Genomic DNA, 26,669 nt, shown 5'->3' with positions numbered 1-26,669 from the left:
TCAATGGTCCAGTTGTGAGGTGATAAGGTCCTTCACCAGAGTGGTGGCAATTTCAAAGCAGATAATAAATGTTGCAAAAGAGAAATGAACAGGCAACAGATTCTGGATCTAGGGGGTAAGAAATAGTGAGAAATCAAGGATGACAAGTAAGATGTGAGCCTGAGATACTGGGATGAAGTTGATGCCCTGTACAGTGATAGGGAGAGTTGGTGGGTGGGAAAGATGAAGATCAAGAGGAAAGATAAGTTTTGTTTTAGACATGTTGAGTTTAAGATGTTTGCTGGACATCTACTTCAAAATGTCTGAAAGGCAGTTGGAGATATGATATTGGAGGTCAGAAGAGAAGTTGGGGCAAGGTAGGTAAATTTAAGAACTATCATAGAGATGGTAATTAAATCCATGGGAACTGATGAGATCAATAAGTGAAATAATACAGAGGAAAAAGAGAAGAGAATCCAGGTGAGGATTCTGAAAGTTACCTATGGTTGAAAGATATGATCTGAAAGGCAAAGGAGTCAGTGAAGGAATGGTCAGATAGATAGGAGGAGAACCAGGAGAGAATGGTGTCCCAAAAACCTAGAGAAGAAAGTATCAAGGAGAGGATGATCAAAACTATAAAAGACTGCAAAGAAGTCACAGAGAATGAGAACTGAGAAAATATCATTGGATTTGGCAACTGAAACCAATGGTAACTTTGAAAAGAGTACAGTTGAATGATAAAATTGGAAGCCAGATTGCAAGGAGTTAAAAAGAGAGTAAGAGGAAAGAAAGTGGAGGCATCTATAGCAGACAAGTTTTATAAAGAATTTAGCCACAAAGAGCAGAAGAGATATAGGATGATATTCCGGATGGAAAGAGCAAATGAGGTTTGTTTTTTTCCCATCAGAATGGAGAAGACATGGGCATGTTTTTTGGTAGTGGGGAATTAACCAGTAGACAAGGAGAGAAATAGGAAATATATAATAAAGAGGGAATGCCATCAGAAGCATTGTTGGAAGAGATGAGATGAGAAGGAATGGGATTGCTCAAATAGGTAGGGGAGTTAACCTTAGTGAGGATCATCATGTGAGAAGGGATAAAGGAGGAAATAATTGCAGAAGGCATATGTGATGAGATGAAAAGGGAGAAGAGGAAGCTCACAGTGAATAATTTCCATTTTTCCTATAAGATAGGAAACAAGGTAAGCTACTTGAGGTCAAGAATTTCAATTTTGGTCTATATTTGTGTCCCCTGCACTTAGTGTGCATGCACACCCAGAAACATATGTGTGTATATATATATGTATATATGTATATATACACATATATAGTGAACATTTAAAAAAATACAGACTGACTGACAGTGTATTGAAAGGAGTGACCAACCATTCTAGGATTAGATCAGCATATTATGTATTGAAGTTGAAAGAAAACTTCACAGACATCTATTCTAAATACTGAAACCCAGAGTCTAAGTTACTTGCCTAAGTTCACATGATTAATAAGTAGCAAAGCCTGAAATTGAACCAAAGAGCTCCAACTTCAAAGTCAGTGTTCTTTTCATTACACCATGATTGGCTTGTCTCATAGACCTTTGAGCCCATGATGGTGATATTATCCTTTGCCTCTTTCTCTCCCTGCAGATTCTGCAAAGTGTGTCTACTGGTAGTCCTGGGGGATACAACATTTGGCCAAACTCAGAGGAAAACCTAAAGATCTTCCTGGCATCTGCTCTTTCCAAGGTTGAAATTTTATTTTCTTCAGTCCCCTACCAGGTGGTTATCTTTGTTGCCATTATTATCAGACTGTATAGTACTTTTTCCAAGATAAAAGTCTTTTTTTACTTGACCTACCAGAATTATTTCTACTGGTATTCAATCCAATTCAACAGACACCTTTCCATTTCCCATCAGCAACACCGTAGACCATCATGCCTCCTAGGATCACCTGAAATCTCATCACCATGCAGATCAGCTCAATTTTTGGATACTCCATGCCTTCTCAGCCCTCAGTTGCTTCTCACCTCTGACTGGAGAACTAAGTAGTGGAACAAAAAATTCCCAATGCTTTCTATTAATGGAGTCCTTATTGGGGCAAGTAGATGGAATAGTGGATAGAGCATCAGGCCTGGAGTCAAGAGGATCTGGGGGGGAGGGGGTGTGTGCAGCTGGGTAGCTCAGTGGATTGAGAGCCAGGCCTAGAGACTGGAAGTCCTAAATTCAAATTTGGCCTCAGACACTTCCCAGCTGTGTGACCCTGGGCAAGTCACTTGACCCCCATTGCCTACCCTTATCACTCTTCCACCTATAAGTCAATACACAGAAGTTAAGGGTTTAAAAAAAATTTTTTTAATTAAAAAAAAAAAGAGGATCTGGGTACAAATTTCACCTCAGATATTTCTTAGCAATGTGACTAGGCAAGTTGGTTAATCTTTCTTGCCTAGCCTTTGCCTTTCTGTCTTAGAGTTGTTATTAAGACAGAAAATAAGGGTCTAAAATACATAAATAAATAATAGAATATTGAGAACTTGACAGATAATTCATCAGGGAAATTAGGAGGGAACCAGGGAGGAACTTCTATAGAGTGAAAGCCACTCTATAGAAGTTCCTCCCTGGTTCTTCTGACAGCTATACCATTCCAGACATTCACCTGAGTATATAGTTTCCCTTAAAACTATATACTATAAAACTATAGAGTGAAAGCCACTCTATAGAAGTTCCTCCCTGGTTCTCTCCTAATTTCCCTTCTCCCCTTCATGTTTTGTGTTGTCTTTCCTCATTATATTGTAAGATTCTGAAAGTCAGGAACAGTCTTTTTCTTAATTGAATCTCTTACTCTTAACATAGTACCTGGTACATAATAAAGCCTCATCCTTCTTTAAAAACCCTTACCTTCTGTATTAGAATCAATACTAAGTATCAGTTCCAAGGGAGAAGAATAGTAAGGGCTAGGCCGGTGAAGGCAAACCTATGACACGTGTCAGCACACAGCCATTTTTGATAACACGTGGCCAGAAGTATGGGGCTGCATGCCAAGGATGGAACATTTGCTGTAGTGTAGTGTAGACACTCTGTGCACTATAGATGACAATTCTACCTATATTAATTTACCTGTTTTGGTTTATTAAATACAGTTCTATATTACAATTATACATTTTTGTTATTTAAACTATAAATATTGTGAAATTATGTTTTTATTCTCGAAGTGACACACTACCTGAGTTATGTTTGGTTTTTTGGTGAATTTTGACACACCAAGCTCAAAAGGTTGCCCATCACTGGGCTAGGAAATTGGGCTTAAGTGACTTGCCCAGGGTCACAAAGCTAGGAAGAGTCTGAGGCCAGACTTAATCCTAGGACCTTCTCTCTCCAGACCTAGATCTTTTTTCTTTGAGCCATCTAACCACTCTACACATAGTAGACACCTAATAAATGCTTACTGAGTTGAATTGAGCCATATGGTACAATTTCTTTTATGATAACATTGAGTTACTAAAACTAATAACCAGCTCCCTCCTCCCCTATTGACAGTACATTGGATAATACATTTACCTGCCAACCTCAAAGAAAAGGTAACCTTTATCACCCAGTTGCCAGTATTAAATCTTCAATCAAAGATGGGATATTTATAAGATAAACAACTTTTGTCCATGGTGCAATACGAAAACAAAATGAAATCATCTCTGATAAGATGAGGATGAAATGATTTTCAAAATATGGGACTTTTTGTGCAAAGGATGCATAGAGGTTCAAGTTCCTGAGAGACTGTGACTTCCTCCTCTGTGGGGTTGAGTAGAAGGAGCTGCATTACCTAAGTGTTTGGAGGCACCTTGGAGACTAATGATTGACTAGAGCTTAGATGAAAACTCACTTGCATGTTAGATGCCAGCATACTCCTCAGCATGTTTAAAATATTTTATTAGAGTCTGTCCTTTTGAAAAGGGGAGGCTACCTAACATTAATGGAAATGAATCTCATGAGGATCATTTTCTCCTCTAAAACACTTGAGCAGTTTGTTAAATATCCCATGCCTGTCATGATTAAGAGGTTGACTTACTATGCACACAGGTCCACACACACACACACACACACACACACACACACACACACACACACACACACACACAACCATATGATCAAATATTTCTTTCTGCTTTGTGACCAAAGGGTTGGAAACCTTATTTTTTCCTCCTTTCTTTTCTTTCTTCAGATTTATCTTTATTATTATTATTATTCTCTATTGCACCTTTGCCAACCTTAAGGTATCTACATTTCTTTTCCTGTCAAGAATATTACTTCTGACAGCTATACCATTCCAGACATTCACCTGAGTATATAGTTTCCCTTAAAAAACATTTGGAAACAGAGTTGAGGTAGGCAGACCTGGAGGAGAAAGTGCCCATCTATTATTTTGCATCGTTCATCAAACCTTTCTTTGGGTACCTGAATAAGAGACCCAGTGCCCTCCAAATCCCTTTAAAACGTTCCCCCAAACAGTGTTGAGCACAGCTTCCTTCTCTTCCTCTCCGCCCCCTAACCAAATCCAACTGTTGGAGCAGAAATAACAAGGATCAGTAGTTAGTGTTAGGAGGAATGTTTGTGCACCAAAATAAACTGGAAAGGGTCATCCTAAATCATATTACTGATTCATTTGAAAAGTGTCCTTTAAGGTGTGTGTGTGTGTGTGTGTGTGTGTGTGAGAGAGAGAGAGAGAGAGAGAGAGAGAGAGAGAGAGAGAGAGAGAGAGAGAGCGCTTCGCCTCCACCTAGTCCACTGAGCCATCCAAATGATGCCAAGGGAAGATTTTGCATTGCAAAGTCTGATTGAAAAAAAAAAAAAAAAGACAGCACCAATTCAGGTAGTTAATAGCAGAGTGGGTGCGAGAACTGGGGAGATGCGAGGGAGAAGGAGCAGCCCAAGCCTCCAGCTCATGGGCTGACCTGATTCTCTGAAATCCTTAGCTCGCTTTCTCTTTCCTCCCGCCTGCCTTCCCCCTTTCGGGTCTTGCTGTCCCCCTGTGTTTTCCCTTTTTAGTGCTTGCAGCCCAGAAAACAAAGAAAAACGGCTCCGGCTGCTTCAGGGCTCGGCCAGTGAGAGCACCGCAACCCGGAGGCAGGCAGGCGGGCAGGCTGCTGCTTCCCAGCCCCTGGACCAAGGCTTTCCCCGCTCGGGGTCCACATCTCCTCCCAAACCCCCACCCTCCTCCTCTCCCTCCCTTCCTCCCTCCCTGGCTGCCTCCCTCCCTCTCTCCCTCCCTTCCCTTCCCTTCCCTTCCTCCCCCACCATCTCAGCGCTGGGAGGAAGGCGGACGGGGCTCAAGATGGCTTTTGCCCGGCTCTGCGCCCTGCTCGCCTGCTGCTGGATGCCGGCGGCTGTACTGGCTACCGCCGCAGCCGCGGCCGCCGCCGCCGGAGGAGGAGACGGGGACCCATCCAAGGAGCTGGAGTGCAAGCTGAAAAGCATCACGGTGTCGGCGCTGCCCTTCCTGCGGGAGAACGACCTCAGCATCATGCACAGCCCCTCGGCCTCCGAGCCCAAGCTCCTGTTCTCGGTGCGCAATGACTTCCCCGGGGAAATGGTGGTAGTGGACGACCTGGAGAACACAGAGCTCCCCTACTTCGTGCTGGGTGAGTCCCGGGGGAGGCTGAAGCGTCCTTTGGCGTTAGAACGGGGCCCCCTCCCCCCAGCCCCCTTTCAACGCTCCATGCACACACACACACACACACACACACACACACACACACACACACGCACAGTTGCGCGCGCGCACACACACATACACACACACTCACACCCACTCGCTTGCTCGATCGCTAGCTGCGACCTCCTCTTCCCCCCTCCTCACTGCTACCTTCATAGATCCGCCCCGCCACCCCATCTTCTCCACACCCATATGCAATACAGAAGCGCCTGTACACAAGAGCCTCTCCTACCTCGAACCATTTTCCAACAATAATAGCTCCTTCTGGCCCACCTGCACTTCTTCCCCTTCAGAGGACAAATACTCGGAGTCTTCATATATCCAACTCCAAACACTGTGACCTCTTTAAATAGGTAGTTACAGTCAGGGAATTTCCTGTAGCCCCTGGCATCAGATCACCCACAGCAGGAATGCCCCTTTCCCCCCACTCCCTAGCTACCACGTTTTCCTGTCCCCCCACCCCCATCAACTCACTCTTGCAAGAGATTTCTTGAGTGCATCCTAAACCCTGCAACCCTTCATCACTTTAGCAAGAATCTACAGGCCAAGCTCAGGCAGACAAGATTACTCTTTGCTTTCCTTCTCAGAAGCCCTCACCCCTTTGCTGCCATGTGACTGCCACCAGGCTTGCCTCCATTCACTGAGCTTGTAGCGTTTTTTATTCTGGTTTTCCATTTGAACCACCAGTTCTGGATGTCCTGGCTCCATTATAAGGAAAGAAATAAACAGCTGACCCATCATCCAACCATATTCTACTGGTGACTCTCTCTTCACATGCCTTCAAAACCCTAACCTAATTGACCAATTCATATATCCACCTTCATTCAAATAAGCTTATCTTCTTTATGCTATCTACTACCTAACATAGGCATAAATCTCAGTTTTACTGCATACCAAATGCACCTAAGTGAGGAAAACAATGAAATACCGATTTTATAGTCATTCTTCCTCCTATTGATCAATTTTCCTCCAGAGTCTACAAAACTCACTCATATAAGGGCACACCAACAACACTTCTTTCCCAGCATCCTTTGCACTGAACCAATTTCAACAATATTTGTAACATTGCTAGACCATCATGCAAAGGGTTACACAAAAACAGTTTCCTGCTTGTGAGCCTCCCCCAACTGAAGTAGCTTCAGCTTTGCCTTTCTCCTTCCTAACCCTGCACACTTGTCATCCCTCCCTCACCAGGAAACATCTTGTTATTTTCCAATCAAAGTGAAAATTACAATATTACAGTATCATCATTTTCATTAAACCCAAGAAATAAATCCATACTCTACCAAGTGTAAGCCCCCAACTTACAGAAAACAAAAAAATATCCCACCAACTGCTCCAGTCTTATAAACCATCCTAGCCAAAGTTTAGTTTGTATGAATATATCCCTCTTAGTTGGCCCAGTGTAAGCAGTGAGACTCACTGAAGTCTTCTTAGCACTTCCCACTCCCACTCCTGTCTCCAAAGGCACCTTTATTTCCAAAATGGCAAATCACATTCATGAAAACCATCTGGGATATGGGGGAGTAAAACTTTTAATTCCTGGATGGAAGACAGGGATCTCATAAATTGCCCAATCTTTTGAAAAAGTCGGGTTTCAAGTTCTGAGGTTCAATGTTGTGGGGGTCCGTTTAACCTAACCAACTTCTTTAATGGTATTATTTAGTTTTAGTGATTAAAAAAAACGGTGGGTGATATTTGGGAATGGAAACCTTGTAACTTCAGCTGCCTATGGACCCCGTCTTATCTGTTAAAGTGCTGAGTTGCAGGAATGATTAAATGGGTGTTTATGAATCTTTGGAGATGACATAATGGGATGAAGGTTTATCAGTTCATTACACTATATGGCATGTGAGGGAGGAACTGGGGGAGCAACAATGTGTATGCAGTGTCTGAATTTGGCTAAGCATTCTAGTATTTTCTGAGCATGAATTAGGCCTTGAATTTTATGTGAAAGGAAGAAGCCAGGTTGACTGGGGTGCAGATTGCTTGCTCCTATGTTACAAAATCCCAAAGTCAAGGCCTAAGACTTTGAACTACTAACCAGGAGCTCTAGTATATAGAGAAAGGCCAGCAGATACAAGAAGATGCACTCTCTGAACCTCTATGTAATGCTGCTTACTATAGAGACCTGATGGGGCTGCTATGGTACCTGTAGCATCCTACTCCTTAAACCTTCCCTCCAAACTGCCTCCTCCCCCCATTATTTTACTTCAAGATTAGTTATACTTGTCAGCTAACACCCATTTCCTTCCCTCTTTCCTAAAAGTCAATAATGTGCCTTCACATGCATGGATATGCCAATATCCATCATACTGGGTTTGATATTTTGCACAGGGCATAAGTCATCATGTGTCACGGGAGTGTGTTAATTTGAAAATTTAGACCCTTTCACCCTGCCAAATGCCAGAGTGGGAAGAGAGGCTATGTATTGCTTCATCCTGAGGAATTGCCTGCCTGAACCACTGGTCTTTGGTCAGGTTTCTACAACACTAGGAAAATCTGAATCAATCAGGAGTATTTATTGATAATGTTGTGCCAGATTCTCTAGCATCCAGAGAAGATAAGGCCTGAGCTCCTTTTCTTGAGGGGCTTCCAAACTAGTTGGGATAGACAGAAATGACATGTAAAGCAAGAGAAAAATCCAAGACTTTGCACTTTATCTTTTTGCACTTCAAAAGATTTGTGATTTTGTCCTAAGGCACAGAACCCTACTCCCCCAAGGCAAATCACAAGCCCCCCTCCATTATTCAATATCTCAATTCAATAGGCATTAATTAAATGCCAACTATATGTTTTTTTGTATCTATTCATTTGTTGTCTCCTCCATTAGATTATGACCTCCTTGAGAGCAGGAACTCTATTCCTTCTTTTTTTTTCTTCAGTGCTTAGGTAGATAGATGGATAGATATGGATATAGATATATTATACAAACATATGTGTATACATACATATGCATATATATGTATATGTGTGTACATATATATCTTATTTGTTCATAGTTGTTTATATGTTGTCTCCTCTTGGAATGTGAGTTTTTTAAGGACAGGGATTGCTTTTGTATTTCATTTTTTTAGCACTTTGCACAAGGTCTTTTGGAAACATAGCAAAAGCTTAATTAATGCTAATTAGAGAGAGAGAGGGGTGGCACAAGAGAGAGAACTAAGGGAAGTTAGGAAGGCTTCCCATGAGAGATGGTGCCTGACTTGATCTTTAAAGGAATCTAAGGATTCCATTTCCAGTATGGGACACAGATGGTGGAAAAGCACAAAGTAGAGAGATGGAAGGCTGAACTCCAGGAACAGCAAATAGGCAGGTCCAGGCCCACTGGAATGGAACCTTTTTTGGTGAAGGAGAATGATAATTTCATAATCTAATGCTAATGAATCGATGGGCTTTTTAAAAAATGCATTTAGCAAAACAGACAGTAAACAAAATGCCCAGGCATTTACCTAGAGCCACTCAAGCATGGTGCTTTCTATATATCCAAAGTTAGGTAATATGGTCACCTAAAGTCATATCTACATCACTATGAAGTAATGGAGTAGAATTTTAGAGGAGAAAGTCTGTAAGTGTCTATTTATATAGTATAGATCGGTGATGGTAAACCTTTTAGAGATCACATGCCAAAACTGCAACCCTCACAACACATGTGAGCCCCTGGTCTTACCCCAGACAGAATTCCCACTGGGCTGCTAGGCACATGGGCAGGTGATGGGAGAAATGTCCTCAGGCATGAGTATAGAGGGGGAAGGGAGCAGCCCTCTCTGTGCCATAGGTTCACCAACACCGGTATAGATAGTATAGGGGAAGATCATAAGAAACAAGCATTAGTAAAGGTAAGAGTATGTAAGGAGGGAAGTATTCCTCAAAAAGTGAGACTTTATATCGGTCTTGGAGAATAAGAGGAGGAAGGAAGGAAATTAATATGGTAGCTAGGTGGTTTACTAGATAGAGAGATGCACTTGGAATCAGAAAGACCTGAGTTCTATTCCAACTTCAAACAATTATTAGCTCTTCGAAGAGGTTTTTGCCTGGCCTTACTATGCCCTCTGGGAAATAGTTACCAAGATCACTCTTCATCTAGTTTCCTGGCACAGCCCTAGATCTGATCCTGACTTCTAGAATGAAGACCATCCTTCTGTCTGTTTTTCCTTTCACATTTCAGAAAAGGATGGATATAATAAGAGGTTTTGTAATGGGAAAAATCTTTGATCAATTGAAAGTAAGTCACTGATCATCCAAAAGAAATTTGGGTTGAAGGAAACTTTTTTTGAGATGGCCCTTTCTTCTAGATCAATGATTTTGGTACATGTCTTTGGGGTTGATTGTTACTTATTTGTTATTTTTAATATTCTACCACTTTCCTGAGTTATTTCAAGAGACAGAGAAATATCAAGAATCTCTCAATTTTGTTTTGTTTTGATTTTTTTAAAAGAGGGGAACAGAGTAGGTTTTTTAAAAATCAGATATACAAATAGAAGCTGTTGCAATTTTATGAATTTTTTAAGATTAAAAATTAATTTTAAAAACTCTGACTCTAGATTCACATTTATACAGCCAAACAAAGAGAGTATTTATTGGGTGCTTAATATCTACTAGGCATTGTGCTAAGCCCTAGAGATATAAATATGAGCATATGAAACAATTCCTACTTTTTATTTTTTAACAATTCCTACTTTTCAGGAGCTTATATTCTAATGAATACAACACATAAAGGGAAGCTTGAAAGGAGGTGGCTAGCAACAGGAAGAGAAAGTTGGAGAGTTGGGTGGGGAGCGAAATGAAGCGTGTGATGTAAGGTTGAAGATTTAACTTGGAGTGTGAATCTTCAGTTCCCTCTGCTACTATTAAGATAGTCTGGACTTAAAACGAGTCTCAGATTTTTCAGGTAGCTAGGTGGCACAGTCAATAGAGTTGTAGACCTAGAGTCAGAAAAATTCAACTTTGTGAGTTCAAATTTAGCCTCAAATACTTCCGAGATGTGGACTCTAGACAAGTCACTTGGTCCTGTTTGTCTCAGTTTCCTCATCTGTAAAATGAGCTGGAAAAGGTAGTGGCAAATCACTCTAGTATCTCCGCCAAGAAAACCCCAAATGGGAGTCAGACACAACTGAAAAATAACTTTTTTTTTTGTAAAGGGAGAAAAATCACTTAGTTTCAGAGGCATTTCCTGAGCTTTTCTAACATGTTTTGGATAGGAATATTTTCTCTCAAAGTGCTGTACTCTTGGATATACAGGTCAGTTAGAGGTCATTTAAAAGAAATTCCCAGAAAGACATCAGAGTGTAGTGTATGCAGAGCCATCCTTAGAGTCAGAAAGTCAATTAATGTAAAGTAAGCACCTGCTTACTTTGTAGCAGGCACATAGAAAGACCTGTGTTCAAGTCCTGCCTCTGATACTTGCTGGCTGTGTGACTATAGCTAAATTACCTGACCTTTTAGTGCCAGAGAAAATGATGTTAACAGAAGTAAACCAGTAAGAACAGAGGGAATGTCATCATCAGGAGTACTATACACCATTGAAATCACAAAGAAAGGGGTCCTAAAAAGCAATCTATCAATCATATATCTATGTGTGTCTGTGATGTATACATATACACATATATAAGAGAGAAAGAAAAGAGAGAGACAGAGAAAAAGAGGGGGGGAAGGAGGGAGAGAGGGAGGGAAAGAGAGAGTCTCCAAATAAATAAAGAAATATATATATATTTCAGAACCATAAGTAGATTTGAAGTAAACATGGAAGAATATTTCTACTCTATGATTCTCTAGTGTCTTTCTCTCCTTTCCTAGTCAAGGGAGACAAATACTGTTGTATCATTGTAATACAAGGAAAAGGTGCTAGCTTTGGAAAGGAACTAGGCTCCTATCATTGGTTTTGTCACTTACTCTCAGGGTGACCTTGTCCTCTCCTGGGCTTCAGTTTCTTCAACTGTATAAGGAAGAGGTTGGATTAAGTAAACTCTAAGCTCCCTTAAACTCTAAGGTCCTATGTGTTCCTGTGAATTCTACCTATATTCCTCCTCTGCCCTCTGACTCTTTAGGGAGATTTGGAAAGGAAATGCAAGATAGATGGTATAAAGAAAAGTTTGACTCTTTCTTTCCATGATCCAAGTATGTGTAGTTTATTGCATAGTAAAAGTGAAGTTGACTTTTTTTGCCAGCCCAGGTAGGACTGTAATGCTATTGATTCCACTTAACAGATGCTAACCTGGAGGAGTAAAGGGTATTTCATCATCAGGAGTACTTTACACCAATGAAATCACAAGGAAAGGTGTCTTAAAAAGCTACTTTTCTGGGACATTTAGATGACTCAGTGTATTGAGAGCCAATCCTAGAGACAGAGGGTCCCAGGCTCAAATTTGGCCCCAAACACTTCCTAGATGTGTGACCCTGGGAAACCCCCATTGCCTGGCCCTTACCACTCTTCTGCCTTGGAACCAATACACAGTACTGATTCTAAAACAGAAGGTGAGGGACATAAAAAAGTGATCTATCAATCATATATCCTTATAATCTCAAGGAAAGATGTATAGCATTTAATACAACACATTGAGCACTTTAGGTAAGCAAGTTCTTTAGCTTGACTAGCCATTTTCCCCATAAGTGACTTTAGGAGTCCAGGAGAGCTTTACTGTAGTAGTGCAGTTTCTTCCTGACAGTAGTATTGTATCTTGGGTGCTCAAAACATCTCACTTGATCCTTCCAAATGGCCATTCTTACCATCAATACACAGGTAACAGGCTCCAGTATAGCTCATTATGGTTTGCAAGACAGTGAATGGGCTAGGAAATACAAAATCCTTATCCTCAAAGTGTTTGTAATAGAGATGGGAGACAAAGATTCAGGTACAAACAACTGTAGGTTGGCTGACCACACAAACATTCCATCCTGCTCTCCCTACTCCTAGTCTCTAGTTGTAATGCTAGCTTTGTGACCCTGAGCAATGTATTTAACCTTTCTGATCCTCAGTTGTATTACCTGTTAAAAGAGGGGAATTGTGTCCCTGAAATGGTTTCCAGATTTAACATTGAGTGTTGCAGATATCTTGTAAATGAAAAATAAGAGCAATCCAAAAAAGTAAATGGAAAAGAGCCAACTCTAAGGTGCTGCTGTTTGAGCTCATTTGCTCAAGGCCTCTGGTGTTTGGCTCAGGTGATCTCATTGGCAGTTCCTCCAATTCCTGTGTGAGAGCTTGGTAGGCAGCTGTTGGAAAACTTACTTGTTCCCTTGTACATTAGGGACTTTGTGTATAGTTTTCTGATTCACATTTGTTGATGAGCTTTGACCTAGCCAGAAGTACAGCTGTATTTACTGACATATTTCTTCCTCCTTTTCCATTTTGTGGAGGAGTTGTAAGAAATGTTCTCTTCATTTAACTCACTCTAGTAGTCTCTCTTTGCCAACAGTAGCAGTGCTTTATTAAATGTATGACTTTTGAGCATTGATGTACTTAAAGTCAATCAATTAGTAATAGAGAACTTATTGAGCTCCTAATATATGCCTGGCACAAAACTGGGCAATGAAGATACAAAGACAAATATGAAACAACCCAGATGTTCTAGGAGTTTACATTCTATGAAGTAGGCAACATGTATTGATATATATGCACATGTACATATTTGCTTATACATCCATCCCCCTTATTTTATAGACAAGGAAATTGAGGCAAAGACAACTAATGACTTGTCCAAGATCACACAGCTAATAGATATTTGAGGTAGGATTTAAACCCAGGTCATTTTAACTTTCTTTTGCCTCATCCATTCTGTTCTTTGCAATGGGAGATTAGCAGGAATTACCAGGACAGAGGGACTGATGAGCATGAACTCTTTCAACATATAAACAAAATCAATACAATTTTATCTTTAAAAAAATGTTTTTGGATGGGGAGGGCACTGACATCTAAGCTTGGAATTAGGAAAAGATTTGTTTAGACCATGTCACATGAGTAGACTTATGAAGAAAAGAAGGGATTTTAAGAGGTGAATATGAAATGAGATTGAATTCTAGACACAGGGAACAGGTAGTGGGAAAGTATGGAGATGGGAGTTGCAGATTAATCCAGTAATTGTTTATTACACTCCTGTTATGTCAAAGGAACAGACTAGGTACAAAAATGAGAGGGGAGGAGGGAGAGAGAGAAAGGGAGAGAGGAAGGGAGGTAGAAGAAGAAAGGAAGGGAAGGGAAGAGAAGGAGGGAAGGAAAAAAGGAAGGAAAAATTAAGGGAAGAAGAAAGAAAAGAAAAAAGAAAAATCCTAAGGGAAGTAAAGAAGTTCCATTCTGCTAAAGGGATGCATTGAAACCTTAAGAAAGAATGTAGAGAAGTTAATACTACATATTCTCATGCCTTTATACTCTTTGTGAATAAAATAATTGACACTTCCCATTCTTCTTTTATAGTTTTCACATAATAGGAGCTAAGTAAATGGATTTTTTTATAATTGAATTAATTGGGAAGAAAATTTTAAAAATGTGAAATATTTGTCTTGGAGACTTTTCAAAGATTAGGATGCCCTTTTACATTTCAAAAATTCTTTTCCACAATCTTTATTTGGTTTGTATCCCTGCCACTAGTAAGTTGAAAATGTTTTATGAGTGTTTGTGTGTGATGGAATAAGATGTTTCCTAAGACAGACAGAGGTAAAAGGTGGACTTTTCATTTTCTTTCATTGTCTTTTTTGCTACCTAGTAGAAGTCTGGTTCTTTTATTTTTGGTAGGAATAAAATAAAGGTAAAAAAATCTAAGACTGGTCAGGACTAGTTACTTACACAAAGATATAGAACCTTTCTGGGATGCTCTCTGAAGTCCTCTGTTCTTTTCTTCACCAAGGATGATATAATGAATGCTCCTAAAGAATCCTTCTCTCCTTTTCTTTTTTTTAAACCTTTACCTTGCATCTTAGAAACAATACCAAGAATTAGTTCCAAGGTAGAAGATTCCAAGGTAAAAATTCCAAGGTAATTTGATTTGTGTCTTGCTTAGGGTCACACATCTAGGAATTATTTAAGGTCAGATTTGAACCCAGGACCTCTTGTCTCCAAGTCTGGCTCTATCCACTGAGGCACCTAGGTGCTCTTCCTGTCCTCTTTTCAAAAACTGATGTAAGGCTCATAGATTTAGAGCTATAAGTGACATTAGAGGTCCATCCCCCTTATTTCACAGATGGGGAAACTGAGGTAAAGACAGAGTCAATGACCTGTGAAGCTCACATAGTTAATAAGTATCTGAGGTAGGATTTGAACCCAGGTTATCCTAACTCTCCAATTCCCTATCCACTCAATTCTTAGCAATGTGGGAGGTGGGGCAGTGTAGGGCAGAAATTAGTAGAATATTATGATTGTGGAGCATGATCTCCCTCAGTCTTCTCCAAAATGCAAATATTAGTCATGAGTTCAAACCCCAAGCCACTAACACATAATTTCAGTCCTACTGCAATATTTGATTAGAGTGGGAGTGAAGCAGCTACTTATTTAAAGAGCATAGCATTGAGTGATGTCCATGGTGCTGAATTAACCTTTCCAGGTTGGGGGGATAACAAGAAGGGGAAAAGGGAAAATAGGATTCTGTTGAGATTCTCCATGGTGGTGAAGCATCAAAATGACTGTACTAATCACACATGAGCCAAGATTAAGAACTGGTCAGATTTATTGTGGAGCTAAGAGAAGAGCTAAGAGAACCAGAGGGAGAAGGCAATATCTGAAGAAAAATATTTCTTAATAGTTTAATAAAAAACTGTTTTGAGGCTAGTATTTATATATATTATTTCATTATTCTCACAACAGTTTTGTGAAGGTATTATTGTTGCAATTTTACAAATTAGAAAACTGAGATTGAAAGACTTTTGGTGATTTGCCCATGGTCATACAGTTAATCAGCTTCAGAATTTGGATACATGCACTATCTATATCACAGTTATGATAAAAGCATTTTGTAAATCCTAGTGTGATATCTAAATGTGAATGCTGGGGGCAGCTGGGTAGTTCAGTGGAGTGAGAACCAGACCTAGAGATGGGAGGTCCTGGCCTCTGGTATCACCTCACACCTAACAGATTGGCTAAAATGAAAGAAGGGGAGAGTAATGAATGCTGGAGGGGATGTGGCAAAACTGGGACATTATTGTATTGCTGGTGGAGTTGTGAACTGATCCAACCATTCTGGCTGGCAATTTGGAACTATGCTCAAAGGACTATAAAAGAATGTTTGCCCTTTGATCCAGCCATACCATTGTTGGGTTTGTACCCCCAAAGAGATCATAGATAAACAGACTTGTATGAAAATATTTTTAGCTGCGCTTTTTGTGGTGGCAAAAAACTGGAAAATGAGGGTATGTCCTTCAATTGGGGAATAGCTGAACAAATTGTTGTATCTGCTGGTGATAGAATACTATGCGCTCAAAGGAATAATAAACTGGAGGAGTTTCATGTGAACTGGAAAGACCTCCAGGAATTGATGCAGAGCAAAAGGAGCAGAGCCAGAACATTGTACACAGAGACTGATATACTGTGGTAAAATCGAATGTAATGGACTTCTGTACCAGCAGCAGTGCAATGACACAGGACAGCTCTGAGGGATTTATGGACGCTACCCACATTCAGAGGAAGAACTACAGGAGTGGAAACACAGAAGAAAAACAACTGCTTGAACACATGGGTTGAGGCAGACATGATTAGGGATGTAGACTTGAAACTACCACACCAATGCAACTATCAACAATTTGGAAATAGGTCTTGATCAATGACACATATTAAAAACCAGTGGAAATAAGCATCAGCCATGGGGGGGAGTTCGGGGGGATGAAGAGGAAAGTAAGAGCATGAATTATGTAACCATGTTAACTTTTCTAAAAAATAAATATCAATAAATGTTTTTTAAAAAATCTGGCCTCAGACACTTCCCAGCTGTGTGACCCTGGGCAAGTTATTTGATCTCCATTGCCTACCCTTAACACTATTCTGCCTTGGAGCCAATACACAGTATTGACTCCAAGACAGAAGGTAAGGGTTTAAAAAAAGAAAAGAAAAGAAAAGAAAAAATAAATGTGAATGCTAAGTGTTTTTATTAATAATTATATTAATAAACTATAAAACACCAGTTGGTTAACTATTATAATGTTCAATCAACAAATGTCTATTAAAGGCCTACTATGTACTAGGCCCTTAAGTGATGATGATGATGATGATGATGGAAAAAAGTGGTATTTGAGATAGACCTCAAGGATTGGTGAGATTTCAATTCCATCAGTGGCTATAAAGTGAATGGTTACATGTTAATCTGCCCTCTTCATAACTGTAATTCTGAATTCTATGAAGTTTGTGGGACCGGGAAGGGGAGATTTCTCTATAGTGCTTACAAAGGGGATGCCTGATAAAGTATTATCATTGAATAATCCCACTCTCCTTATTTTAAGAGTGAAATATCTGTGCATAGAATGAAATTTATGCAAGTAAATGTGGTATTTGGTTTTTAAATACTGAAGATGTTAAAAATTATGGATTGGAATTCAGCAGAGATAAATTATTATAGAGTAGTAGTTCTCTATATTTTAAATTCAGTACTCCCTAGTGGCTTCTTTGACCCTTGATTTCTAGTCCTGCGCCCTACAGTATTCTTTGGTAAGAGTAATACAAGTTAGAAAATCCTTTCCCCAATCCTTTCCCCAACCATATTCATTTATTCAATAATTAATTCTTATTGAATTCCAAAGACCTTCAGATCTGCTTTTTAAGCCATTTTGACACCACATTTGAGTTCAAATCTTACCTCAAACACCTACTAGCTATATGTCTCTGGCCAAGGCACTTAAGCTCTTTTAGTTAGTTTCTTCATTTGTAAAATGGAGTTAATAATAGTACCTAACTTATAGGGTTATTATGAGGATCAAATGAGATAATGTATGTTATATTTTTTGAAAATCTTAAAGCACCATACAATTGCAAGTCATTGTTGCTATTGTCACTAGTAGTGGTAGTAGCAGCAGCAGCAGCAGCAGCAGCAGCAGCAGCAGCAGTAGTAGTAGTAGTAGTAGTAGCAGTAGTAGTAGTAGTAGTAGTAGTAGTAGTAGTAGTAGTAGTAGTAGTAGTAATAGTAGCAGCAGTAGTAGTAGTAGTAGTAGCAGCAGTAGTAGTAGTAGTAGTAGCAGAAGAAGAAGTAGTAGTAATAGTAGAAGTAGAAGCAGTAGCACCAGCAGCAACAGGAGAAGTAGTAGTAATAGTAGCAGTAGTAGTGTACTGCTGCTGGTCCCCACTACCTCTTTGCTAATGCCTATGCTTTTGACAGCTGAACCACGGGTCCTTCTATGCCATTCCATGAAATGTCTACATCTTTACTCCACACCCTATGCAGAGTTTATTATTTTAAGATGGAGGTTCTCTCATAGACTAGGGACCCATCCCACATAGTCTAAGGCTACTGTCTGGCTTTCTAAGACAGCCTTTAGTTTTCTGAATGTGAGTTAATTCCCTTCATACCTGGGAGAATTCACAACTGCACCAATCTTCCATGTGGGCAGTCAGACAGATAGATCAACAGATGGTCAGATCTAGTAAAGACAAGAGATGTTCTGTCTCTAGAGAAATGGGCTCCAAAGTTTGGTTGTAGAATTTCTAAGCCAATATGACTGTTCATTTCCCCAAGGAACTTAAAAGCCTTCATTTTAACAATATGTAATATATTCTGATAGTTGTAACAAGTCCTCCTTCTTAAAAGGAGCAGCATGAAGTGATGGGAAGAGCTATGAATTTGAAATTAGAGGGATGTTATCAAATTTCAGTTCTGCTGCTTACTACTTAAGTGATCCTGTATAAAATACTTGACCATTTGACCTCTCTGTATCCTCATATATTAAGTCAAGGGATTGGTTTAGGTGAATGCTAAGATTCCTTGATGTATGACCCAAGACAAGCCAATTAAACCTATTTTCCTCAGTTTTCTCATCTCTAAAATAGGCCAGAGAGGGAAATAGCCAATCACTCCATTATCTTTGCAAGGAAAACCCCAAAAGATGTCACAAAGAGTTGGAAACTGAAACAATTGAATAATAATAGTTCCTTAAAACTCTAATCTCTGAATTTCTGAAGATAATAATTTGTTTCAGTATCTCATTAATAAATGACCAATGAAGTGATAAAGAACAGTTACAAAGGAAGTAATACTGATACTCGTGGTGGAGGTGACAAAAGTTAAATAAAGGATGTTCTTACAAATTACTCTTTAGAAGAGGCAGAGAAAGAATGAGAGCAGACACTGACTCAGAACAAAAGACTGGAGAGGGAGCAGGGTTTTCTTTTAAGAGTTCCCTATGCCAGGCCAGATATCTATCTGGAACTTTATAGTCTCTGTGAATGCCCAAGGAACTTAGATGAATATTGCCATAGATTCATCATAAAGCAATTTTGGAAACTGGTGCTCTCTAAAAATCTGCATTGAGGATTATTATAACATGACCTTGTGAAGTTTACCAAAGATATAATCATATCAAGCCATCATCCTGATGTAATGGCGAGGGCAATGGCACTAGAAGCAAAGAGGCTGGTTCAAATCCTACCTTTGATACTTCATACCTCTGTAACCTTGTAGGAGTCACTTAGCTTCCCTAGATCGAAGTTACCTCACCTTTAAAATGAAGCTATTAGTCCTCTGAGCTCCATCCATTCTTGTTATCCTTTTATAATCCTATGGACTCAAATATTAGTTAAGTGGCTCAGTGAATAGAGCACCAGACTTGGAATTAGGAAGATTTAAGTTCGTCCTCAGACGTTTTAGCAGGCATTTTCTCAGGTAATAACCAAATTATAAGTCTCAAACAGAATCACCTAATGATAATTTCAAAATTCACACACACACACAGACACACACTTACACACATCCCTCTCCCCTTGTGTTTTTAGTCCAAGCTTCCTAAACCTTTGGATCATCTCTGAAATGCACACAAGGATTTGAATCTGATGTTCTTGTTGCTATTGTGGTCCATGTAGACAAATAAAGACCTGATTCATAGTCTTCTACCCAGAGACTCAGAAGAATCTTCTTCTGCACTGATAGAAATACAGTTGTCATAAATAAATAATAATAAAAAAAGAAATACATTTGTCCAGTTTCAAAAAAGTTTTTGTTGTCTGCTGCTGGAATTTGTATTAAAATCCTGCATGTAAATTACTGTCTCGTTCTAGAGTGGGACTCTTCACAGTGCCATCTAAAGAGACAGGTGATAAACAGAAAATTAGGTAGACAGATGGAGAGATTGAGCTACTTTTAGATAGATAAAGTTACATGTATGTAACAACATGTTTTACTTCTGCTCATTGTTTCCTTCCTTTTCTGGGCTAGAGACATCCTCACATTACCCCATTGCTACTGATGTCAAGCCAGTCTGCACCTTTCCCTTTCTCTCCTTTTCTCCATCCTCCTTTCCTGCTACTCCAGCTTTGTTTCTCTCTCTTATTCTCTAAGTTATTCTGCAGTATAAGTTGACTAATTCTTTTGGCCTGCAACTTAAATGAATCATCTATTTGGACTGGTGGGCTAGGGGCATGCTTCATAATCCATTATGGGCTCTTTCTGGAACCATCACAGTATGAGCACAAATATTCTGGAACTCTATAGCAATTAGCTTATCTTTTCACATAGGGATGTTCTATAGATTCGTGGGGATGTTCTATAGAATTGTTCTACAGAATAAAATGGGAGGAACATTTTATATCAGCCATTTTGCTCACAATGTTGAAGACAGAATAGTTTTGGAAGGCATTCCATTGTTATCATCCACAGTGGAAATGAGGGTGCGGTTAAAATAAGGAACTATAATACTTTTAGTCATCTTGGACCTTCTTAGACAGACACTGAGAATAAAGAAGGCCTGGGGTTGGACTAGAAGACATCTTATATTTCATCTGACTTTGAGCTTTTAGAAGAGGCTTGGAGAAAAGGTATTTCTTATATCTAAACTTTTTATTCCATTTCACAAACTGAGGCCTAGAAAAGTAAGTTGACTTGTTTGTGTCTTTGTCTTGACTTATTGAATGAACTGTTATAAACTATTGGTAATGGATTCTGGTTTATAGAACATGAGACTTGGATAGATGCTAAAATAGGCACTTATAATCTTTTTGTGTCAAAAATACCTTTGGCCCTCCAGTGAGACCTATGTACCTCTTCTAAGAATTGTATTTTTAAATACAAAAAAAAATAAAATAAAAGATTAAAAAGAAAACCAATTATACTGAAATAGTTATAAAAACATGATTCTTAAAAAGTTCATGGAACCCAGGTTAAGTACTTCTTATCAGACCAATTACTTCCTATCTAAGAACATGAGCCAGTTTGGGTTACTTGAAGAACTCAAGATCATATTGTATAATGCTTGGTCCTTTGGTTCAGAAAAAAATATGTAATTAATATGTAATTAACAAGTCTTTATAAAAGGAAATATAGCTTTATGATGGGTAGTAGTGATGCAACAAGATTAATGTTATAAACTAAAACCAAATGTGAAATTTGAGTTTGAGACCACTGGAGTATATAATGTTTCCAAGAGTAATTTCCTAGACCCTTTTAGTTTCTCAATTATCTGTGGAATTCCCGTGGCATTTAGTGTGTATATATCCAAACAAGAGTTTGTTGCCATATATTCTCAGATGCAGACAACTCTAGAGTCATCTTACTTCCAAACTAATCAGGCTAGTTCTAGTTCTAGTTCTTTGGAACATCAAATGGAAATGGTGACTTTAACTCACTGGTTTCTCCAGAAATGCCTCTGGAGAATCCCAGGAGCTGGTTTAGTAAAAATTTAGAAGAAGCTTGATGAACCTCTATAGAGAACATAGAGCTTAGAACTTTCAGTGTATATCCACATTTATGTCAATGATTGGAATGAAAGGCCTATGTCATCACTGATCATTCTTTGCATTATGTTAAGTTGGCTAGTGACAGCAATGCCTGAAATAATGTTCTTTTTATATGCTCAGAACAAAATCAACTTCATCCTTCTAATATTACCATCTTGATGAATGATTGTAGTGGCAATGGTGAGAGTTAATGCTTTTCATATGGTTGGACACTGACAACAACTTGGAATGTTCAGACCAGAGGGAGTTTTGAGTGGGAAATGTAAATTATCTGGTTAATGGATTTTCTCCAATATAAATGCAAAATCTGCTTTCATTTGCAGGTCACCATGTAAATCACCTGGTCGCCTGGCAGTTTTACATTCTCTCAGGTACTTTGCAAAGGTGATTACTAGGAACTCTGGAGCAGTGTAGCTATTTCAGAAGGTTGGATTGCCATGTGGTCTGTGTAGAAGTCTGGGAGTTCACTCGGTTTTAAATCTAGAAGAGAATTTGCTGACTCTATCCACCTTGTGAACTCAGCCTCAACTCAATCCTCAGGAGTTAATGCAAATTTAAATCATTTGTAGATCTTAGAAGTCAGCCGTCATCTTAGGTTCTTTTTCTCCTCTAGATTTGCTTGTCTCTCCTCCCTTTTCTTATTCACATCACATTCCATAGTAATTAAGAAGTAGAAATTTGGTGGGAGAGAAGCCATATGGGTATTAATTTAAGAATCCTGAAATTTTACTGGAATCATAAAATCTTAGAATCATAGAACATTAGAGCTAGAATGTACTTAGCATTCATATATAATCCAATCTCCTAAGACCAGAAAAGGGATCTCAGCCAATATTACAAAATGACAGGTTATCAGAGTTCAAAGGGACCTCAGGGGCTAGCTAGTTATTTGTTTATGACTAGTGAGTGGCAGAGCTGGGTCTATCTAGAACCCATAATGCAAGTAGTATTTTTGGAGAAAATTAGCCTAGTGATGATTTCCCAGATGCATAGGGGATGTGAGGTGGGAGAAAACCTGGAGACAAGGAAACTGATTAGAAGAATACTACAGTAATCCAAAATGAGAGATAAGGGCTTGAATTAGGGTGAGAGCAAAAGGAATGGAGAAGGATTGCATGGGAGAAACACTGAGGATGCAAGATCACAAGTATTCAGTAAATGACTAAATGCTAGTTGGAAACTGTTTTAGAAGGAAGGATGAATCATAGATTTTGAGCTGGAAGATACTTTAGAAGTAATCTAGTCCTTCCCTTTTTTTGTTGTTGTTGTTTAAAATTAACGTTAAGGTGGTCAAGCTAAGATTCTAACCTAGGTCTTCTGACTCTGAATCTAGGGCTCATTCTATAGTATCAAATTTAGAGTGGTGACTGGTAGTATTGTGATGACATTAATCAAAACCACAGAAGTCAGAAGGAGTAGGTTTGTGGGGAAATATGAGTTCAGTCTAGGCAACACTGAATCTTATTGTTCTAACAATTCAAATTCACTTAACAGTATTATTGTCGATCTGACAGTTCTTGTCTACAAGGATTTCATAAGACACTTTGCCAAATGTCCTTAAAATCCAGGTGTGTCACTTAGAATAGCTTTTTCCTATATACTGTCATAATAATATTAAAAAGGAAATGATGTTAACCTATCATGTGTTGTTTTAATTGAATCTACCTTAGCACCTGGTGATCACTATGTTCCTTCTTAGGTTGCTTATAAATAATCTATTCAGTAAACATTTCCAGAATTTGCCAGGATGTGACCAACCCATTCAGAGAAGTCAGGGAATGGAGCCCCAAAAGGACATTTTGTTGCAGAAGCTATGTTGTTTAGCCAGTAGTCTTGATGTAAATAAGTCATTTTTCCTAGAATATCAAACTCAAAGCAGATGATTGAGAGTCTTACTTCTATGATTTTTATAAATGAAGCCGTGATCCTGAGAAATTTTTATTTGTTAAGTATACTGTGTATCTAGAGCACCATTCTAACTTTGAAAGCTGTTTCTCCTTGATTTTCTTTATTTTCTTGAATACTTTTCTTGATTTTTCCTCCTTCACCTCTCAGCTTTCTCTCCTACAATGATGTATTTGCCAGTATTTTCCTGGAGTAGATCAGCACTCCAATTCCTAGCAGTAGCAACTAAGTGAGAATTTCTGTTTCTGAAAAAGATATACATGCATTTCAACTAACTTGACCTTGTGCATCTCTCTGCATGAGCTATTTTTTTATTTGTTCATTTATTCTATTCCCTGTGTTCGTTTATTGTTCAACAATTGCTGGGTACATTAACAAGCAAATTTTTAAAAAATATAACAGTTTGATCATTGATCCACATGCCATCCACCTTGCCAAGGACCTGTGAATTCTCTTGCAAAATATGATTATTATTTTATTTCCATGAAAATAACATTGATCTTGAAAAAATATGGCCAAAGAGAACAAAAGTCAGGGGTTTTCGTGCAGTTACTAGAGTCCCAGTTCATCATATAATGATCTTTGTAATCCCTTGTGACTGACGTTATCACTTGCAGAAATTCATTTAGTCTTTTGGATGCATGATCTGCATCTAATAAATTGTATCATTTATTGAAATAAATTTGACTGGTGGGAACCACTATCTATTACAAGAGCTATAAGATTGTGCTAACCACTGATACCCAGGCTATTTGGTGAGGCAAGATGGCTCAAGGGAAGTGGTTTGGACAGAGATCTGAGACCATTTGCTACTACTCCTTCCTAGGCCATGGCCTCAGACAAGATTGCCTTACCTATGAACTTTGCTTTTCCCATTTGTGAGACAGGAAAAAAATGACTTTAATATGTTCGAATAACTTTGCCAAGGCCTTTCTACTTTAAAAAATGTTTTATTGGCACTTTTTTTTTAGTTTACCTCATGCTCATTTTTTGGTTATCCCTTCTCTTCCCATTATAACAATGAAAGAAAATTGAGCAAAACCAAAGGACACTGTAGCCTTATCCGACTATGTATGTAACACTGTGAACCTGGAAACACCCATCTCTCAACTGAAAGAAATGAGGTTCATTTCATCATCTGTTTCCAGGGGAAAAATCCGACATTCTAATTATTTGGGCTTCCTTTTTTTTGTTCTTTTCATTTTAATTATTGTGTAAGCAATTCTGATTCTGCTGGCTTCACTCTGCATTAATTCCTATGTTTCTCTAATGTTCGTAATCATCTTTCCTCACAATCTAGTAGTATTCCACTAAATTCCTATAACATAATTTGTTCAACCATTCTTCAAACATTGAGCATCTACTTGCCTTGTTTCCTTTAATTTGCTACCATAAAAAGGCACTACTTAAATATTTACAATACCTTCATGTCTGAAAAACTGTGATTTTATCAAAAGAGGATAGAATGATAGTTCATAAAATATAAACCACCTTCCTCACACAAGTTTTGACAACACAGATTTTTATCTGTGTTAGCCAAAAGCTCTGTTCTGGGTCCTGTTCTCTCTTATTGATTTCATCAACATACCATTGGATGCTTATGTAGCTCTCAACTAACCCTTAAGCTTCAACCCTGTATTGCCTACTGCCTTCTGAACATTTCTCCTCAGATATCGTCCCAAAGGCATCTCAGACTCAACTTGTCTAAAACAGAATTCATAATCTTCTCACTGAAACACATCTCTCTCCCCAGATTCTCTCTTTTTGTTAAGAGCACCCCTATCTTTCCAGTTACCCAGGTTTATATCCTCAAAGTAATCTTGGGCACTTTCCTTCCCTTTGTCCCTCATATCCATTCAAGTCCAGGTATTGTCACTTTTAATTCCACAAAATATTTTGCATTTATTCCTTTCCCTCTATGATCACCAGTCTGGTTCAGATCCTTCTCACCTCTTGCCTGGACTACTGTAATAGCTTTCTAATTTTGTTGTTTCTTTGCCTCTGTCCTCTCCCCTCTCTTATCTATCCTCAACATAGTTGGCAAAATAATATTCCTAAAGTGTAGGTCTAATGATGTTACTCCCTTTCTCAAAAGATTGTTATGGCTCCCTATTTTCTAAGGGGCAGCTAAGCACTGGGCCTGGAGTCAGGAAGACCTGAGTTCAAATTTGGCCTCAGATACTGACTAACTGTTTGATCCTGGAGAAGTTACTTAACTCTTTTTGCCTCAGTTTCCTCCTCTGTAAAATAAACTGGAGAAGGAAATAGACAGCCATTCCAGTATCTTTGCCAAGAAAATCCCAATGAGGATTACAGTCAGACACAACTGAAATGACTGAACAAAAATTTCCTCTGAGACAAAATATAAACACCTATGTTTGGCATTTAAACTCTTTCATAATCTAGCTCCAACATATCTTTCCAAAATTATTTTGAGGACCCTCTATGTACTCTTTTTTCACCCAAACCAGCCTACTTGATGCTCCCTGTGCATGACGTACTATGTACATCTCACTTCCATGTCCTTTGCACAGGCCATCTGTTCCAGTGCCAGAATGCTCTCCTTAATTTTGCCTCTTAAAATCCCTAGCTACACTCAAGGCTAAGTTCAAATTGCACCTCCTACATGAGACCTTTCCCAATTCCCAATTGCTATTCTTCTTACCTCCTTGAAATTACTCTGTATTTATTCCTCTATATGCTTAGGATCATGGAATTAGAACTGAAAGGGCCATGTATTACAGCCTTCTTCTTTTATAGTTAAGGAACCTGACAGGGCCCAGGGGGAGACTTGTCCATGGTCACCCAAACAAGTATCAGAGATGGGATTTAAACCCATGTCCTCTGACTATTGAATCAATGTTCTTTCCACTGTTCCACATGGCCCTCATACTGTTCCCACTGGAAGGATGTTAGATCCTTGAAGGTGAATTATGTATAGAATGATGCTACGTTGGTATTGGGATTTCAGATGGTCAAGGAATGATTGCAATCAGAAGTATTTCGGGGTTTGGGAAGGCCAACAGGATAAAGCTTACAGGATACCCAAATGATATTAAACAGAGTTTATTTAAGGTAAGGGAAGGGAGGGAAGGGAATTGGGATGATCTAACTAAGAATACAAATAAACCTCCCACCAAATCCAGTTGTTATCTTCTGCCAGTTGGTATCTGCACTATCAATTACCTCTCTACTTAAAAATCCCAGTTCCTACAAAAAATACACTTCACTAACCA

At 38.9% G+C, this 26,669-nt stretch overlaps 1 protein-coding gene across 1 annotated transcript in view; it reads left to right on the top strand.

Annotated features, from left to right (window-relative positions):
• The first annotated feature begins 5,297 nt into the window (after positions 1-5,297).
• The window catches only part of ASTN1 (astrotactin 1), a 466,613-nt gene continuing 445,241 nt past the window's right edge, over positions 5,298-26,669 (top strand). The window contains exon 1 of the mRNA XM_044674890.1: positions 5,298-5,604. Within this exon, the coding sequence (XP_044530825.1) occupies positions 5,298-5,604 (307 nt within the window). The remainder of the gene's footprint in view (positions 5,605-26,669) is intronic.

The sequence above is a fragment of the Gracilinanus agilis genome, chromosome 4 (genome assembly GCF_016433145.1).
Source record: "Gracilinanus agilis isolate LMUSP501 chromosome 4, AgileGrace, whole genome shotgun sequence".
NCBI lineage: Eukaryota > Metazoa > Chordata > Mammalia > Didelphimorphia > Didelphidae > Gracilinanus > Gracilinanus agilis.
This window is presented reverse-complemented; position numbering and strand designations above follow the sequence as displayed.